Consider the following 21,187-nt stretch of genomic DNA (forward strand, 5'->3'; position numbering starts at 1 on the left):
ATAAATAAAAGTAAGCTAGAAATGGTGAGAAGAGAGTACATAGAATAGGGAGAAGATGTGAGGAATATAGATCCCTAAGTGATGAAATGTGTCACTGAAAGATATTTTGGAGGATGCATTAAAAAGGACAGCAAAATCAAAGACTGGTTCCAGGTTTTTTATTTGGCCTTCTATAGCTCTATGGCCTTAGGCAAAATGTATGTGTATATATTCTATACAAAAATATAATTAAATAATTAAAATATTACTAAAACTGATGTGCCTGAGTGGTTCAGTCGGTTGAGCATCTGACTTCCACTTCAGGTCATGATCTCACAGTCGTGGGAATGAACCCTGCATCGAGCCCCACATTGAGCGTGAAGCCTGCTTAGGATCCTCTCTGCCCCTCTCCCTCTCTGTCTTACACTCTCACACTCTCTTTCTCAAAATAAATAAATATTTTTTTAAAGAATGACACTTGTTACATGCAACAAGTTGGAGGCTCAATATGAAAGTGCTTTATAAACTATAAATGAATATCTATCATCTATCTATCTACCTGTCTATTATCTATCTATACCAATAGTTGCTGTTATGGGCATAAAAACATCTTCTGTAGCAAAAAGACTATGGAGAGAGCAAGGGGTAGTAAGAAACCATTCTATGGAATATGTACTCACAGGAGCTGATGTTTCTGTGGAAGCACAATAAAAGGTAATTGTTTTCTGTGGGCAAGAACCTACATTTTGTGCCCAGTCCAAGAACAAGATATCTAAGCTGAGAAAGGGCCAGGTGGAGGGGAAACTTGGAGAATACAGCTGGGCTTTTGAAAGACTAAAACCCTGGGCCAGGTAAAATGTGAAAATCAGGGGAATTTCTTTATGGTGATTAGATTTCTTTTCTTTATGGCTTATGTGTCTCTCCCAGGTAGCCCTTAGCACAATGACCTTAACCCCATGGCTGTGTAGTGATTGCTATTTATTTGCTGGCTTTGCTCTAGGTAATAAGGTCCATGAAGGCAGGCAGTATACCCTATTCACTGTCCTGTCTCCAGTGTTTGGTACTTTGCCTAAGCAAAATGAGTGTTAAAACATTTTTACAAATAATAAAAGGTAATATTAATCCACTATTTATTTACATGCCTGATATTTTTCTAATTAGTTATTTAATCATTAGACAATCTAATGGAGTTGTATGTTGGTGTTATTACCACTTTACCAATAAAGAAGTTAAGGCATAAATATTGAATAACTTGTCCAAGGTCTTAGAGCCAGTTAGGGACAAACAGACCAAATAGACCAAAATCCATATTCTCTACAACACTATTATATAAGACTTATTATATAAGTGGCCACTATGGATCCTCTTATTCAGAGAGTAAGATGGAAAGGAATTCACTAAAAGATTGGAGACTCAAAGTAAAAATTGGCTCAATTTCTGAGGTGTTCCCGTGTATCTTTTTTCCTTTAACACCAGCAAGGGATTCTATTCTTTAAATAACTGTACTTTTTCCCCTGTGCTCTCACAATTCTTTAACATGAAATCATTATGTGTAAGTTATATCTTAGAAGAGACTTTATAGGTCTCACCATCTCTACAATGAGTCTAAATGGCCCAGGGGTCATCCAGGCTCAATAGAAACAAGGGTAGACAATTTACTGGAAATAACGTTGGCTGCTTCAGTCACCGTTTAAATTTCCAAAACAATTTTCTTGAATGTTAAAGTTGTTACATTTGGATGTTCAAACTGCTTTGGAGAATTTTCTATCACCTTGCGGGATGGTGGTTATATTGGTGTCGGCAATGCGGATGTAGGACAGCTTCTTCATTCCCTGGAAGGCTCCATTTTCAATTCCCGAGCTCTTCAGTGGGTTGGTGCCCAGTTCTACAAATGCAAAAAGTGCAAAGTTCTTAGAGAACAATATTAGGATATTGCAAATCAGAGTCGTGTCTGTTTCAACAAGGAGTTTAAGAGAAATTTGGGTCAATAAGAGCTTGACTGAAAAACAAAACAGAAATTAATGAACACGCTCTTCATAGGGATGGCAAACTAAGGTAAAATTTTCTCTCATTAAAACAAACAAAAACCAAACAATAAATAACAATAAAACACAAAGATTTATGGTAAAGCAATAGGTTTGCCTGGAAATCAACAAACACAAGTGTTTATAAGTCACACTTATGATGGAGCTATTACTTTCCTGAGATGAGTTACAACACTAAATAATCTGAAACTAGCATTTTGTAAGCCAATTATAAAATCACCATTTGTTATCACGATTAGAACACATTTGTTAAATGATTTATGAATGTTCACAATAGAAACGATCCCCACAGTGGAAAGATATCCCCCACATATCTCTAATTAATTACTACTTAATTCCATCCATTCCATTGCATCTTGGCCATACATGAGGGTGACTTTGGGCCTGCAGTTTTCTCCACACTCCCAGATCCTTAAGATTGAGGAACAAAAACATTGTAAGGCACAGATTCAAAATCTCATTTCTGCTGGTCTTGCTACTGTTCCTGGTATAGGCTAAAGACATGCCAGTTCTAGCTAATTTCCCTTCCTGCAGCTAAAGCTTACTTGGAATCTTTTAAGGTGAACCTTCAATCCTGGCCTTAGAGTTATAAGAATATCTGTACCTACGACGATCATCTGGTTCAGGCCATTGAACACAGCTTTTCGCACTTTGGTGATCTCATTCTCGTGAGCACGCAGCTCCTGAAGAGTTTTGGGCATTTTTTCTGGCAATTCCTTCAGATGATTCTTGGACAGATAAAGTCGTTCCAATTTCAACAAAGGTGTAAATGCTCCAGGGCTGATTTTGCTAATTTTGTTGTTGACAAGGATCAACGTCTGTAGATAGTGAACAAAAACAACATATATATAATAGGTGTGTAGTTTATTTATTTCATTCATGAGACTAACAGAGAAATCTACAAAACTGCAAGAGATCAGAAAAGAATTAACCAAATGTGATTCTTTCATTTCAGAAGTGTAATGAGGATCTGAACATCAGAAATTAAGGTGATGAAATATAGATTATAATATAGATACAGAGACACTTCATTTTTCAACAGTAAATACTCCTAAAGATTGAAATTATGAGAGTAACCCAAAATGCCTGAAAACAAGCCAATGCCACAGGCATCCATCCCCCAGTCAACTTTTTAACCTAAAAATCCATATTCATTGACTGCTGTCACGGATTCCACTACAATAGGATGGCATTGATTTGTCCCGTCATCAGCAATGCAAGACATAAAATTTTCTTGCAGCCTTACAAATTTAGATAAAACTTTTCCCCAAAAGTTTGCCAAATTGGTGTATTATGTTGTAGCTCACTGTAATTTCTTTGGATTTCTTGGTCACTTGAAAGGTAAAATCAATTTCCTGTTGTTTGGTATTTTATGGAAAGAAAGATTTGCGTGATCACAATACTTCTCATTTTTATTACGTTTTCATATATTTAATAACTGGTTTATAGAAAATAAAGATATAGTTAACATGAAATGCAGAGCCTTAATATTTTTTATTCTGTTTTTGTCCTTTTTACATATAAGGTTTTATATAGTCAAGTATGTTACTACTTTTGGTAATTCTTAAATTTTTGTTCCTGCCTTCTCCTAATATAGAAAATTACTTCTCATTCCTTATTGTTACACATACAGCTATTGCTAAACTTAGTTTTGGGCTACTTCTTTCTTTTCCAATGATATGTATGTCTATAGAACCATACTTCTTATTATTCCAAGTCTTCTTGTCAACTAATCCTATGGGATTCGGGATAATTTTATCCAGGTCTGAGAAACTTGCTTTTCAGTTGTAGTGCACTTTGTGCATATATGAAAATGCACAGGGACAAAAAATAAAACAATGAGAACTTACACTGTCAGAAATGCAGAAATACTTTCTGAAGGTAACAGCTGGTAGGTTAACCCATGTACATCCTCATGTTGTTCCCATTATTTGACTAATTAAACCTTATCACAAGTAACAATCTTTTAACTGATCCTAAAAGATGCATGGGTTGGTTAAGACAAAATCCCAGGAAATCCCAAAGCATATTACAAAAAATTCAAACACTCGCCATGGTTCAAGTCATAGGATATTAATATTTACAAGCAAAATGTCCAGGAGATTAGTAAAAGCAGAGCTAGAAGAGCGGTCTAAGAGGAGCTGCATCGTTGAAAGACACCCAACATGGCAGATGCTTAATTATGAAGAAAGAGGGGAGCATCTATTGCCACCTATGGAAGAAAACTCTGAAAGCTTGGCATCAGTAAATGTATTAAACATGGTCTGAAAATCTGCTTATTTTACGTTAAATGTCAAAACCTATTATGCAGAATCACCCTGATGATGTATTACCTGTTATTTCAACCAATAAAATATTACTTTGTTCACTAGGTAATAACTAAATAACACCTCTACCTGTGAGCACTCCATAGTACTATCCGCGGTTAAGTTTTAGTGGCACTATGACACTTGCCCCAATTATTTCTTCAGTACACTGGGAATAATAATAGCACCTACAGGGGGTTATTGTGAGAGTCAAAGCACAGTGATGCATATGGACTTCTTTGCAAAGCACTTTTCAAATGGCATTGCTGGTTGAATGTTTTAATCCAGTGGAAATCACACCTGCTTTCAAATTAAAATACATTTGAAAAATAAATATAAGCTATGAAAATTTCGGTCATAATGAGGTAAACTTTTAAGAGCTATATGAGCTAGAACTTCACATAAAACAGATCCACAAGCGAAAACAAAGTTATTTGTGTATATACAGTATTGGTAAAGGTGGTTGATGTTAGTTCCATGCACACTGATACCTATTTAAGAAAGCACACTCATAAAATAACAGGCAATGACAAGATTGTAAGATAGGAATAAACTAATTACATTGGCTAACGCCAAAGGCCAGCAAAAGCAGAGAAAGAGTCAAAGGTGAACCTCAGGTAGTCATCAGGAGATCAGCTAATGAAAAGAAGGAACCTCTTCCCATAAACAGCCTGAGATGATCTCTGAAAATGGTTCACCTCTCACTTGATCCAGAAAATCCTACAAAATCATGCAAGTCGAGACAATCAAATCTTTGTGTTCGCTTTAAAAACGCACGTGAGATTTCCCAGGACATCAAGGAAAAGCCACCAATTATCTGAAGGATGTCACTTTGCAGAAGCCACGTGTGCCATCCTGTCACTACGATTGTGGAGTTGGTAGCTGTTCCCAGGCCAGAGAGTGAAGCTGGACACAGGTGGCTCAGAAAGAGTGCCGAGTTTTTACTGAATATGCTTAAAAAATGCAGAGAGTAGAGCTGAACTTAAGGGTTTAGATGTAGATTCTCTGGTCATTGAGCACATCCAAGTGAACAAAGCCAAGATGCAGGAGTTAAACTTACAGGGCTTATGGTTGGATTAACCCCTACCTGAGATAATCCTTACTGTAAAAGAGCAGATTTCTCTTAAATCAGAAGAGGAGGATGCACAGAACAAAAGGATATCACAGAAGAAACTGAAGAAAGAAAAACTTATGGCCCGGAGTCAATTCTGCAAAAGATAAATGCAAACAAGAGTGAAAACAGAAAGAAAAGACGAAAGAAAGAAAGAAAGAAAGAAAGAAAGAAAGAAAGAAAGAAAGAAAGAAAGAAAGAAAGAAAGAAAAGAGAGAGAAAGACAAGTAGAATCGACTCATCAAGACTTTGCTAAGAGGTGAGAGAAGTCAGAGGAGAAGAGAACTTGCTGCTTGCGGGCAGGAAATGACTTGAGCATCACATAAACTAAAATCGAAGCATAGCCTCAAAAATCAGCACAACCTACTTCCTTTCCTTGGTAACTAAATAAAAAGGGATCTAGCCTGGGAGGTACGGGAGAGGTGATGAAAAGAAAACAGGCAATGGAAATGGAGTGGAAGAAAGAATAAAAGCTTTTTCACCACCTTCATCCAAGAAGGTGATGGAAAGTTACAAACTTCCAGTTAAATGAGGGCTGGGATGTAAGGTACAACATTACGACTGCAGCCAACATTGGGGTATGGTATATTTGAAGGGTGCTAAGAGAGTAAGTCTTAAAAGGTCTCCTCGCAAGGTCACAAGGAAAAATACATTTGTTTCTTTACACACACACACACACACACACACACACACACACACATACATATTGTTCAAGATGAAGGATATTAACTAAACTTATTGTGGTGATCACTTTGCAATATATGAAGTCATGATGCTGTATACCTTAAACTTATACAGTGCTGTGTGTCAATTATATTTCAACACAATTGAAACAAAAAAAAATGTTAAAGCCTGACTTCGTATTATTTCCCCAAAACCACTAATGCAGGTTTACACTGTACCAGGTATCGTTTTAAGGGACTGTATGGTTACTATCATATTTATAGGCAATAAATGTACAGAGTCAATTCAGAATGCTCTCAAGTTTAGATCTCAAGATTTGGCTCTTGTTTGCTGTGTGACTAGGGACAAGTAACTGAATAAGTAACCTCTCTGTGCCTGAGTGTCCTCATCTGTATAAGGGAGTTATCAAGAGTGTCTACCTCATAAGAAGAGTTGTAAGAATTACATAAGTGACTGTATATAGGTATTAAGCCTAGTATGTAGTAATTGCTACACAAATGTTTGTTATTATGAAACTTTTGACAATTTTTTATTTTTAATTAAAAAGAACTTCCTTACTAGATTTATTAAGCATTTATTCAAAGGAAATATATGAAAACTTGGCATTGTAATACTTAATTTTCCATTATTTCACAGAATAATTATGTTTTTTCTATTACATAGAAAAGTATTATATTACATTTCTATAAGTATAAAACTACTCTTGCACAGCATATACTACTCATTATGAGACACAGAGTTTAAATTGATCAAATTATTGAGAAAAAAGGAAGCTTTCTGTTAAATCCTTTCTATTTTAATCTTTGCTAAATTTTCATTTCTCTTCTTCCTTCTCATTCAAGCGTGCCTTTCCTGGCTGAAATTATAGCGTTTATTTGCAAAATAACAAGTTTAGAAATGATCATGAATGAAAGAGTAAGAGAAAAATCGCTGGTTAACATTCCCTGAACAGTTGGAAGCTCTAATAAACTCTTCCTCTCTTCAATGTATACTTTGAAGTAGAAGGAAAGAGATTCCAAGATAGTAGTTGCCTCAAACATACTGAGAAGGAGACATGGAAAAGAAAGAACATCTTATTACAAATGCCAGACTTAATGAGAGTGTCACAGAAACTAGATATCTCTTATTTAAGGCTATAAGGAGGTCAAAGAAATTATTCAGATTATACTTAAACATACAGTAATTTGAGATTAGAGTAAGAGAATTCTCCTTCCTTAAAAAAGTCCCTTTAGGGTGAAGTTATAAAAATAAAATGAAGCCTTTAAATTTTAGCTCATTGGAAATAACATTAAATTTTTCTTAATCTTCTAACATATTCAATGACAGTTTGAAGAGTCATTGGCAAACTGTGTTGGTATCACCATCAGCTCACTCCGAGTGAAAACATACCATGAAGGCAGAGAAAACGTGAGTTGGGGCTCAGGTCCGTATCTTATCAGTAGAAATGGATCCCATTGCTTCAAGATTTGAGATCTCTAGCTCATGCCTTATCTTCACTCTTTGCAGCCTTTATCTTTCCCTCCAGCCAACTCCTGTATCTGCTTATTTTCTTTGCCTTGCCTGTCCTTTCACACAGAAAACCCTCTTTTCTTCTCTTCCTTTCAAAATTCTGCTAACCCTCTAGATCCTTTGTCCAATATTCTCTCAAACACTAACTGGTAACCTGATGTAGGATATGTCTGATTTGACTCTTTCTTAGTACCCATAACATTACCTCTACATCTCATAACTATGCAGTTCTCTCCCTTTTTTTTCTGAAAATTCTAATGCTTTACATTGTATTTTTAATGTTAAGCAAAACTCTGCTCCCCTGAAATTTCCACTCAGTTGCCAATAGGACAATTCTGTCACTTTGTAGTTGAAGTAAGTAAATTCAATTTCTCTTCTCCAATATGGTCCTTCATATATGTCACTCGTGACCTTTTTTCATTCAATTTAGATATCCACATCTCTGTCAACTGTGCCTATAAGAGATGATTTCCAGATTCTTTATCCCCATGATGATCATTCTGAAGATACTTAAAGGTTAATGCCCTTCTAAAAATGTCTTGCCCAGGACCAGACTCAATACTTCAAGAGGGGCCTACAGTGAGGTGTTTGGCATTTATTATGGACATTGAAACCCAGCTTCTTTATAATAAATGTGCAATGATATTCTGAGGGGAGACTACATTCTACTCATCCCACAGGTAGAGAGCTGGACTAAAAATACAATTCATAGGGATTCTGATGACCTACCTGAAAAGGCAATGCACTTTCTCTTACAGAAGGCTGCCTTAGCAATACTTAACCCTATTTGATTGGGTTGGTCATTCTCCATTTATAACATACTTTCTCCCAACTACAGTTATACTCATTCTTTGTTCTTTGTGGCCTTCCTCTATGTCCTGGGAAGTGAACTTGGAAACTGCCTAACCCAGATGACCCTAACCTCTGACCTCTCATTAGGTTCATCCATAGGAGACACTGACAGGAAATCAGGAGGTGGGAATACAGTTCCCCACTTCTCTCAAGGTGGGCTTGCATACTTCATAACGCTTTGTTGGCTCCTATATCCCTTTGTAAATAGTCCCTTCAGTAAAGCCTTCTCTGTGAACCCTTTTGAGAGTGCCATTAATTTTCTGCTGGAATCCTATCCCGTACACTGGATGTGTGACACTATAATAATGACAATAAAAGCACAGATACAGATAAGAATGAAGCATGCATACTCCTGCATACAAAGCAAGATCTAGATATATAGATATAGATGTTTGGAGATAGAATTATATTTACTAAGTAAAACATGGATGTTTATCCCTTTTTCTATTGGTGCCAATCTTTGAGCCTTTAAAACACTTGCACCTCTTAGAAAATGAATGAAAGAAAACAAAAAGAAATAAATGAATGCTAAGATCAGTAGTCCATTTTGTTCGCCTAATGAAGTACTATCTAACTGGGGAGATAAAGACTTTTATTCATGAAACATAAGAGAAGATTAAGATATATATTTTTAGGAAGCAAATACTAAAGATATATGGGGTATATGCAAGAAAACTGGCTGACTTTTAGGGGTTAATGAATACGATGCTTTGCTCCCCTATCGCTCCCTAAACAGAGAACTTAATCAACACTTATGTGTTGATTTATTACCATATCGTACTCCAGGCCTTACCTGAGTTTTGTTTTGAAAAATCTTCCGAGTCAGATCTTGTTACAACTCACAAACCAACCAACAAACAAATACACAAAGAATCCTTACATGAAGGTTCTTCAGGTTCTTGAAGTCTCCATCTTTGATTTCAGTTATTTTGTTGTTTTGCAAGTCCAGCAGCGTAGTGTCAGGAGGGAGCTCTTTTGGCACTTTTTCCAAACCTTGCGTGAGAGTAAAAGTGATGTATAGTCAGTAAAAGGGGCACATGACTACACAATCACAAAGGATGTGTTTGCAAAGAAATCAGTGTTACGATGAAAATTTTACCAGTACCATAATTTTCTTCTTCTAGGAATTATACCGATTGTAGTTTAAAATATCTGCTTTATTTTTCCCAAAGAAGTCAAAGGATGTATACAAAGGATACATATATATAAAGGTTACATATATGTATATTCAAGTATAAATAAACACATCATCTTCCCCATGTAATTACTTTTCTGAATAAAAGTAAAATTTATATTTTGTAAGACAGTGGCTCAAATTTCTCAGTGCACATTGTTTTACCTCACTGTTCTTGTTTTAACAATCAATTCCTTTGATAAATGTTAAGTGCAAGCGACCTCTAAATCTATACTTTCTACATAAATATACCATGAGTAGAGAAGAGCTTCAGCCAAATCATCAAAGATCCTTTAGACCTAACATGACATTGCCACAGATCTACATTTAAAATGCCTCTCTTGGGGCGTCTGGTGGCTCAGTTGGTTAAGCGTCAATCTCGTGCGGTTCGGGAGTTGAAGCCCCGCATCAGGCTCTGTGCTGACAGCTCAGAGCCTAGAGCCTGTTTTGAATTCTATGTCTCCCACTCTCTCTGCTCCTCCCCCGCTCACACTCTGTCTCTCTCTGTGTGTCTCAAAAATAATTAAGATTAAAAAAATTAAAATGCCTCTCTCTCTTCCATTGGCTTTGTTTCATATTGGTGTAGGTCGTTAAGCAAAAATTTGATATTCTATTGACTCAAATTCATGTGATCATTTCTGTATTTTAGGTTGTATCACATAAATCAGAAAAGTTGTTTAACCTCTCCATCATATCTGAAACTTGAATTCTTTCATTCATTCAACAAAGCTTTACGGAATACTTCCTAGACACCATCAATTTATTAGGTCCGGGGGACACAGCAGGAACAAGACAGAAATTGTCCACATCCCCACAGAACATATAATTCAATGTTTTCAATTACAAAGAAAATTTCTACAGGGACTACAACTGCTATGTTGCAAAGGTATCTTTCCAATTTTGAATTTTACGGAAGTACAGACTGTGGAATTACCATTGCAGTCATAGTGCTATATTCCTGTCTTCCATGAAAATTGCAGAGAATATTCCTGAAATCACCTACCTTCTAAGTTCTCTGCAAATAATTTTTTACTTACATTGTCACATTATCAGAGATCAACTATCATTATAAATTTAAATAGCGAAATGCAGGCGATGCTAAACATGTATAAATATATTCCAAGAACTCACTACAGAAACAGTTCACAGAGAAGTAACAAGAGTAAAGTGTTTTCAGCGATGAACAGCTATCTTGTAGGAGGATATTTAACTGCTCTATGCAGTCATGATTGCTGCCATTTTCAGAAATGTCAGATAGATAATTTCATGCAATTAGGAGTGGTAGGTTTCTGCCAAATCATTGATAATTAGTGTTCTCCAACCAAGAAAAGACACATTTCCTTTCCTTTGGAAAAAAGTTCCCATCTACATTTCATTATTAGTCTGTGGGCTTCTCTGTCAAAGTTTTAATCTCCACTTATGCTTACGTTTATATATTATTGAACTTAAATCCTAGTGACTCTCTTAACATTTGTTTAATGCCAAAGTGCAGATAAATGTCAGATGTGGAGAGGAAAAAAATGATATATCTACTTGGCTAACAATTTTGATTATTTTGTCCTGTAATTTTAAGAACTGCTTGAGGTGAATTATATACGTCATTTTTCTGAAGATTTAATGTCAAAAAATCTTCAGGCTTGTGATTTTTGCATTTTAGTGCTTAGAAAGTCATTTTGTCGATTAAAATCATAACCCTACCATCTACTCTGAGCTACTAGTAAATTTGTATCTATTTGGAGGATTTTATAGATCAGTATTTTTATTAAAGCTTTCTACTGATGTTGCTTTATACTTTATAAAAACTGAAAATATGTTATCTTATTTAACTTACATCAATCTGGCAAGACAGGTAAGGCTGTAGGGTGATTTTACTTTTCCAGATGATTTTTAGAAAAGGCTTCATGCCGTGAACAACTCACATAAGAGGGTCAAAGTGCAGACTAGAACACAATTTTCCTGTATCCCCAACAAGAGCTATTTTTTAAAAAAAAAATTTTTAATGTTTATTTAGTTTTGAAAGGAAGAGAGAGAGACAGAGCATGAGCAGGGGAGGGGCAGAGAGAGAGGGAGCTGTCAGCCCGGAGCCTGACATGGGGCTCAAACCCATGAACCGGGGATCATGACCTGAGCTGAAGTCTGATGCTCAACAGACTGAGCCACGCAGGCACCCCGGAACTATTCTGATGTCAGATGCAATCACATGTTGTACATTTAAGGTCTAGACAGGGCATTGAACTTGCTCAACAACTAAAGGCAGAGTACAATGGGGACATTATCCCAGTTATGATTTCTTAAAATGTCACAAAGGAAAGGACCATTAAGTAACAGCTTGTCTATGATTCCCAAATGCTGATCAGAGAGACACTACAATGAGATTCCTACCAGTCTACATCAAACAAAATTCGACAAAAATAAGTGCAACTGAGTTTGTTTTTAATGTAAATTACACACCCACACCCACATATACACAAACACACACACACATTTCTGAGACTAGCATCTGCCTCCATTTCAAATATACCTTCTTAAAAAAACTAATTCTGATAGCAGATGGCAGGTTGTTGTTACTTCGTTGAATTTGGTTTTGATCTTACAAGAAATTAACTTGTCCAACATTCAAAACTTCACTTGTCCCAGAAATCAGGAAACTTCTAATATAGACCGAGGCGCTCTTTTATAGGTAATTTAAATTTAATGGAGTTATATGGCTTGTCTAAGGCATCTCATGTTTAACTTAAACCAAGAACAAGGTGACATGAGTCCTCACTCTAGATCTACCTGACGTGCCATAGATGTATGTAAACACGGTTCATGTTTTTTTTAAAAGATGCTGATCTACCCTATTCCTTAAACATACTGTGCTGATTCTTAAATACTTGTTTTTATTTACAATTTATGTTTTATGGACTATTCCACCCACTCAAGTCCTTCTAGCTTCATTCTAATAACCCCTTAAAGTGTGCCCCTCACCCCCTCCTCTATAATATTCATCCTAACCACACCAGATAACAGTGACCCCTCTGCCACAAACTCCTTATGTATAATCTCATGAGGTATTGTCCTACACTTTAGTTTTCTTTCTTTTCTGTAAATTCTGGGCAAGCAGGAACAAATGACTATATTTCATGAGAGCTGTGGTCTTACTGCTTTACACATAAAGGTAACTTGTTGATTGATTAGTTGGAAAATCATTATCTGTCCTGCTGTCCTTGGTGAAATGCTCATGGTCATGACTTCAAGATCTTTTCTGCTATGTTTTGTTACAATCATCTCTTTGCATCCTGCTTTCATAACGGTTCTTACTTTTCCTCGGAAGTACTAGAATACAACTGGCTATAATAATCAGAATTTTCTTTCTGATTCTTGGTTTAGCTAGAAACATTTTAGTAATGAACACTACCATCTAATATGCTTTCCCCATTATCTGCCCCTGAAAACTGCTCTCAATTTCTTCTGTGTCTATGACATATTTGTGAGGAACCTTTGTTCACATATGTCTGAAGTATACCACCTTTTCTGTCCCACGTGGTAACTGATACAATGGTAACAGTTTCTTTGTATGACATATATTTCTCATGGGAAGAGATCAATTGTAAACCCTTGGATGGAGGAACAGACCCTCACTTATAGATAAGTATTATCAAAAACAATCAAGCAAATAATGAATACTGAATCTGATTAAGCCTGTAGATGTAACTCCCACTTTACAAGAGATACAGAAGTCAAAGGTATATGCTTAAGTCTATTAAAGAAATGGATTCAACAATGTCAATTAAAAAATGGGCAGAAGACATGAACAGACATTTCTCCAAAGAAAGCATACAGATGGCCAGCAGATACATGAAAAGAAGCTCAACATCACCCATTATCAAAGAAATACAGATCAAAACTCCGATGAGATATCACCTCACACCTGTTACAATGGCTAACATCCCTAACACAAGAAACAACGAGCATTGGTGAGAATGTGAAGAAAAAGGAACCCTCAAGCACTGTTCGTGGGAATGCAGACTGGAACAGCCAGTGTGGAAGACAGTATGGAGGTTCCTTAAAACGTTAAAAAGGGAACTACCTTAGGATCCAGCAGTCACACTACTGGGTAATTACCCAAAGAATACAAGAACACTAATTCAAGGGATGCATGCACTCCTGTGTTTATAGCAACATTATTTACAATGGCCAAGATATGGAAGGAGCCCAAGTGCCCAGTGATTAATGAATAAAAAAGATGTGGTGTATACACACACACACACACACACACACACACACACACACACAATGGAATATTATCCAGCCATAAGAAGGAATTAAATCTTGTCATTTGACACGGCATGGATGGATCTAGAGAGTATATTGCTAAAAAAAATAATTCAGTCGGAGAAAAACAAATACTATATGATTTCACTCATATGTGGAATTTAAGAAACAAATAAGCAAAAGGGAACAAAAGAGAGAGAGAGAGAGAGAGCAAGTGAGAGAGAAATAAACAAATTCTTAATTACAGAAAACATACTGATGGTTACCAGAGGGGAGGGGAGTGGGGGGATGGGTTAAATAAGAGATGGAGATTAAGAAGTGCAGTTGTCTTGATGAGCACAGGGTGATGCGTGGAACTGTTGAATTCCTATATTGTACACCTGAAATTAATATAACATTGTATGTTAACTCACTAGAATCAAAATAAAAACGTAAACAAAAATAAAGAAACGGATTCAACAAAATCCCTATTTCCTCAACAGATAAACCGCAGGGGAAAGTAAAGAAAGGCTTGTTTTTCAATCATTTATAGTTTACAAGACTTTAAAGCTATTTAAATAATTGCAATGTGGGGCGCCTGGGTGGCGCAGTCGGTTAAGCGTCCGACTTCAGCCAGGTCACGATCTCGCGGTCCGTGAGTTCGGGCCCTGCGTCAGGCTCTGGGCTGATGGCTCGGAGCCTGGAGCCTGTTTCCGATTCTGTGTCTCCCTCTCTCTCTGCCCCTCCCCCGTTCATGCTCTGTCTCTCTCTGTCCCAAAAATAAAAAACGTTGAAAAAAAAAATAAAAAATAAATAAATAAATAAATAAATAAATAAATAAATAATTGCAATGTATGTACTTCATTTGGATCCTAATTCACACAAACTGTAAAATTAAACATTCGTGATATTTACGAGATGGTTGAAAATGTGTACACTGAATGAATCTCAGATGATATTAAGAAATGATCTTAAATTTTAGATGTGGTCTGGTTGTCGTGATTGTATGAATTAAGAGCTCTAATCTTTCAGAGAAACATACCGATACATTGTTCGATAAAATGACAGGACAACTGAAATTTGCTTTAAAATAACATGGAAGGCAGAGGCGCCTGGGTGGCTCAGTCAGTTAAGCATCCAACTTGAGCTCAGGTCATGATCTCCCACTCAGTGGGTTCGAGCCCCGCATCGGGCTCCATGCTGACCGCTCAGAGCCTGCAGCCTGCTTCAGGTTCTGTGTCTCCCTCTCTCTCTGTTCCTCCCCAGCTCTCACTCTGTCTCTCTCTGTCTCAAAAATGAATAAATTTAAAAAAATTAAAAATTTAAAAATTTAAAAAAATAATATGGAAGGGGGAAGGTGGGTGGAGATACGTAGAAAAATACAGGCATTAGTTGACAGTTGTTGAAGCTTGGTGATGAATGTAAAAGATTTCTTATTTTGCAGATTTTGTATATTTAAAAATCTTCCTATAACCTTTTAAATAAGACTGTTGTTTGAATTTTAATCCTAGTTCCTCTTTTTTGATCCTTAACATCCTTGGGTAAGTTGCTTAAGCTGTCTATGCCTCAGTTTTCTTGCAGTTTTCAAAGCAATTTTTCGAGGATTCACTAAATTGTCCTACAACATAATTTCTTACCATCTTGCAGAGCAGGGCCTCAATTACTGGTACCTACAAGTATTTTCAATAAGGAGACAAAAAGGGTGCCGCTCCGATTATCTTGCTGATTATTAGTCTGTAAATCTGTGGCAAAGTGACTGTCTTTCAGGGGTTTTTCCCTGTAATCAATACAATGATAACACGTATTATCCTGGAAGCTGACATCCGCTCTGCCTATGTGTCACACACACATTTTTCATTTATAGTTCTTACTCCTGGGTTGGCTCTTCTTACCAAACCCCGTGTGGTCTTGTTGCATTCATCCTTGCTCCCATGACGTTCAAAGTCTCTAAAGACGTTCGCGGTCTTTGATGCTCAAGGTCTCTAGAGAGCTTGTCTACAAAGCCCTGCCTTTTGCTGGTATCTCGTCATTTCAGGAAGCACATGTTCCCCAACAACTAACTCGGCCTCCCCAAAGCTGTTGCTGGTCCATTTAACTATATTTTAATAGTGGCAAATGCTACACTCCTTTGGCAAATTCGGAAAATTTCAGTCATTTTTGCATTGGGCTATTTGTTTTGGTCAACATTATCATCTTTAGAGTCAGAGTGACTTCGTCTTAACATCAACTCGGACGCCAACCAGAGATAACTGGGACCTTTAACTCATTATATTCATGTATATAACGCTTCTACTTCTTGATCTTAAAACGCTAAGCATGAAGTAGACTAGGGTGGAAATCCTTAAAGCTAAAGATTATTTTGAGGTGATTAAAAAACTTTATTTTAGTTAAAAATTGTTTACTTGAACTAAAACTAATCTTCAGATAGCATACAAGCAGACAGTTGTTCAACCTTAAGTATATTTTTATTTCAAGCTTTTAAATTAAAAAAAAAAAACACCTCAAATTCTGTCTTTATATGTGATTTTATTAACCATCTATGATTTTAACTAAACCATTCCTACTGATACTGATGAATTTTATATTAATTCCTAAAACTATATGGAAAGTAAGATGTTAAGCATTTTATTTTATTTTATTTTATTTTATTTTATTTTATTTTATTCTCATATGAAATTTATTGTCAAATTGGTTTCCATACAACACCCAGGGCTCATCCCAACAGGTGCCCTCCTCAATGCCCATCACCCACCCCCCCCCACCCCCTGTCAACCCTCAGTTTGTTCTCAGTTTTTAAGAGTCTCTTATGTTTTGGCTCCCTCCCTCTCTCACCTTTTAGGCATTTTAAATGAAATACCAATTTTCAAGGTAAAACTTGCTTCAAAAAAGATATTCTACAGGGGTGCTGAGGGGTTCAGTTAAGCGCCCGACTCCTGTTTTGGCTCAGGTCATGATCTCACAGTTCGAGGGATCAAGCCCCATGTTGGGCGCTGTTTTGACAGCATGGAGTCTGCTTGGGGTTCTTTTTCTCTTTCTCTCTCTCTCTCTCTCTCTCTCTCTGCCGCCCCCCACTTTCTCTGTCTCTCTAAAAAATGAATAAATAAGCATTTTATTAAAAAAGATACTTCTATGATGAAAAAAAAACTATGAAGATATGATTCAATGCCTTTCTTAAACTCAAGTAGAAAGTTTCAGTAACTATGAAGTAAACTTATCAATTAATTTTCATTATCATTGACTTGACCTCTTACGTAGTTAAATAATGACCTCCACAGGGACATGTAATATCTGTGGAGTTTCCACATAGAATACATAACTTATGCCTATGTTTCTCATTAGAAACATATATAAATCCAAGTGAGCGTGTAGAAGGTCACAGTTTCCAAAGATGACATTAATTATATCTCCCATCTCATATGCTCTTATTCAATAACAATAAAAAGATGAAGTCAAATCCTCCTCCTTTCGAACCTGGGCTGGCCTTACAATGTCTCTATGACCTAATGGAATGGGCCAGAGGAGACACGGCGTGACTTTTGAGGCCAGGTCAAAAAAGGTTGTACAGCTGCTACCCAGTTCTTCTGGGAAGCTTGCTCTGGGAGCAGCCAGGGGCCATGTAAAAAGCCTGTCTAAGCTGAGACCACCCTGCTGCAGGGGCCATCTGAAGCACTCCAGATGACAGAACAGCTGGGCTCATAGGCAACAGCAGCAACAACTGCCAGTTATGAGTGAGCTGTTTTGGGTGTGCTAGACTCCCCGTGGCCCCGGCCCCAGCCAACACCTGACTGAAATGCAGGAGAGACCCCAAGTCAAATCTCCTGTCCTTAAATAATGAGCAAAACAAAATTATCTTTTTACGTGGTCAAGTTTTGAGATAGTATTTATTCAATAATAGTAACAAGGACAGAGTGATTCTCTCCATTCAATTATTTTTCAATGAGCTTCCTTTAATGTGATTCTAAATTTTCCATTGAAATGCAATTGTTTCTAAGGTTAGTCTGAATTATTTATTTGTTCTCCCAAATTCTGTAAAAGGAACTTTATCTTCGTTAAAGTAGGGCTATTTATTAAAGTAAATAAGATTCTACTTAAGATATTACCAGAAAATCATTTCTGAAATGAAGGCTAATGACAAATTGTACTTTTTTTTTTCTAGTTGCCCCAGTGATGAATAGCATGGTTCTCTTAGCAAATGTCAGCAATCTGGTAAACTGCATGTTGGACAAAGGCCAGGTTGCCCTAAGACATCATGCTTGCCCCCCCTCCCCTGTTCTGTGGCAGGGGTCCAAACTCCACAATTAATTCTTGTTGACTGCCAACAATATTTTTTAATAATGCTGTCTTCAATTTAATGATGAAGACAATAGTGATACACTTCAGTTTTTGGCACATGACGGATACAACAGGTTGGAGTCTCAGTTCCACCAAAAACTTTTCTGTTCAAGGCATACATGTTTCCTGATTCCCCTCTTAAAAACAGCAATTTTATTGTGATGGCAGTTGCATTGGGTTTCAGAAATAGGAGATTCCCCCTTTAATTTGATTCTCTTTTCAAATAAACTCAAGGAAGGTTTAAGCTTCCTGATTCTATGGCCATCCTCAAAACAAACAAACAAACAAACAACAACCAAAAAACAAAAATGCTGAGCCCCACAGCTCCAGGACTCCTAGTCAGCCATGTTTTCTCCTTTTTCCAGCTTGATAGAATCAAGAATATTGTAGAATTATGCACTCATCCAAGCACTAGGTCATGCATATATTCACTTATTCATTCGTCAGGCAATTATTGATGTTTGAGAGCCTAACAAGTATAAGGCATTTTGTTGAGTACAGGGTATACAAAGTAAGTTATCACTATACTTTCCTTAGGGTATTGGAAGGAAATGTTTCAGTAAATAAATAAAATATAATGGATAACTACTATATATATGTTATATGTATAATATATATATAAATATATAAGAATAATCAAGGAAAATATAGATTATAGTGAAAGCACAGAAGTAGACAAGCTACAGGAAAGCAATCTGCCAACTAAGTCAAGGATTAATTGAACCTTGAGTGTTATAGTGTAGTTGCTTCAGGGCTTTCTCCTTTTATTGAGACTGGAATTAAAAGTGGATTAATTCTCCTTTATCCTTATTTTCAAGGAAATATATAATCTCTTTGCTCTTCTCTGAAGGAGAAAAGTTAAGATTAGAGGGTCCCCTGCATTTCTTTTGCTCAGGGAGTTGATATTCCGGTAACCTATTCTCAGCCTGTCCTCTGGAGCCAGGATGATCTTGCAGAGGAGAACACATCACAGCTGTAGTCTGACCAAATGCCTTGATCTGACACAGCTGCCTCTCTCTCCCTCCTGGGACTGAGAATGAAACCAGGGATGTGTCAGTTCTCAGTCAGCTCAAGAAGACAGATGCTTCCTGTGGCTTTCTCTGACTCCTTTCTTCCTCCTCCCCATCTTTGACCCCTGATGTCAGGAACCTTGGCCATCCGAGTCGCATGAGAATTCCTCTTGCTGCATCTAAAGATCTGCCATACTCCACCCTACCCAATAATAATTTAGGCAACCCATTGGGCATGCTCGGTGCACAGCCTCCTTCCCGCACCATGTCTTAGACATACGCTTTGGCTGCACCTGAAACTCCCAGTGAGGGTCACCCATGTCCCTGCTGCTGCAACAAAAACTATAAAAGCAACTGAACTTCCAGCATTCTCTCTGCCCCTCTACAAAACAGCCCTAACTTATTCTTCCGAGTTGATTTCACAGAGTAAGTGTAATGGTTCATTTACCTCATGGATAAAATTTGCTTCTGGAAAACCAGTTTCCCCAGACAAGAAACAAGCTATGGCATATATGTCTCAAGTGGTGGCCACTAACAAAATTTTCACCAGTTGAAGCAAAATGATTAAAAAGAAGAAAAGTAACTCTATGCAACTTGAAGGCTGGTATTTTTTTTTTTTTGCTAAGATTTTTTTTAAACTAAAATATCCTTTGCCATATGAAGTACATTTTAGGAACCAGTAACTATTTGTACTGCTTTTACAGGGCAAAATAAAATGTTACATCTTCTGACATCATCTCTAGAGAGCTAACTAGGTGGGTTTTGAATCATTTATGATTATAAAATAGCCAAATGTTTCATTGTTCTCCACTTAACCAAACCCCTTTTATTCAAAGGAATAGTGTTTGGAGAAGAGTGAACTGCTTGATAATTGCAGCATTTTCTAATTCATGTCTGCTTATAGCTGGAGGTGATACAGTCCCTTTGGGAGGCAGGGGAGAGAAGGTGTTATTTTATATCAATCTTGACAAGCCATGTACTTCTTAGAGATTCTCAATTTCAAAGAAAAATACAAGAACATTATGAGGAATGGCCTCATGTGACTAGCTAAATGGTAAGCTAAATACAACAGAATGGTAAACCCTATTACAAACATTTCTATTCTTACCTAACGAAATGGGATCTATTCCCACTTACCCAATGAAAGTTGCAAAGTTACAGGTAGTAAATGGTAAAGCAGAACTTGAGTTCAGACGTATTGAACGGCATAACCCAAGTTCTTTCAACTATTAAATAATTTTAAAAGGTATTTAAATTCTTTTCAAGTTTGCTTATAGGAAATGTATCGACAAGTATTATTTAAGTTTGGAAGAATAGTCAAAAAACAATGCTGATTCTTATTTTACCTGCCAGGGTCGATCTGCCTTTTAGCAGCAAGATGAAAGTACCAAAAAATGCTACCTGGTAACATGTGAGCCAAAGACGAATGGTTACCTGATAACACTTGGGCCAAAGAGGATACGTATAAGTAAGGGGACTGTTTTCCTGCAAGATATTAGGTACGTAAAACAGAACTTCCAATCACAGGATCAATATTAGAACATTTGGAAAAGATTTCACTAAAATGAGTTACATTGGTGCCTTTTTGATTTTAAGGGAACTCATAGATTTCAAATTTGCTAAGCTTATGTTTATTTTATTTTTGTAATAAATGTTACATTTAAGAGTAAATTGCTTTATGTCTTAAGAGGAAAAAGAAAGAAGGAAGATAGAGGTTTCATAAAATTCTGATCCAAACTGCAATTACAAGAAAGTACAAGAAATTCAGCCAAACAACTTGGCCAATATCTATGGAGCATTCATTATTTCTTGGACAGGTTGAAATATGCTCACTTTCTCAATCCTGGATGCTATAGAAATAATAAACATGCCAATGAAAATATATCATAATGCTATTCAGATACATTAGAATGAAGGATGAAAGCAGTCAATGTGTCTTCTTGAACCAC

General features: G+C 36.7%; 1 protein-coding gene across 2 annotated transcripts in view; it reads right to left on the minus strand.

The window, feature by feature from the left end:
• The window catches only part of DCN (decorin), a 42,300-nt gene that overhangs the window by 13,320 nt on the left and 7,793 nt on the right, over positions 1-21,187 (minus strand). For both annotated transcript variants that reach the window (XM_030323369.1, XM_030323368.2), the window contains exons 3-5: positions 9,367-9,479; positions 2,629-2,842; positions 1,751-1,864 (exon numbers count right to left, since the gene is read on the minus strand). In XM_030323369.1, the coding sequence (XP_030179229.1) occupies positions 1,751-1,864; positions 2,629-2,842; positions 9,367-9,479 (441 nt within the window). The remainder of the gene's footprint in view (positions 1-1,750; positions 1,865-2,628; positions 2,843-9,366; positions 9,480-21,187) is intronic.

Source organism: Lynx canadensis, chromosome B4 (genome assembly GCF_007474595.2).
Source record: "Lynx canadensis isolate LIC74 chromosome B4, mLynCan4.pri.v2, whole genome shotgun sequence".
NCBI classification, from domain to species: Eukaryota; Metazoa; Chordata; class Mammalia; order Carnivora; family Felidae; genus Lynx; species Lynx canadensis.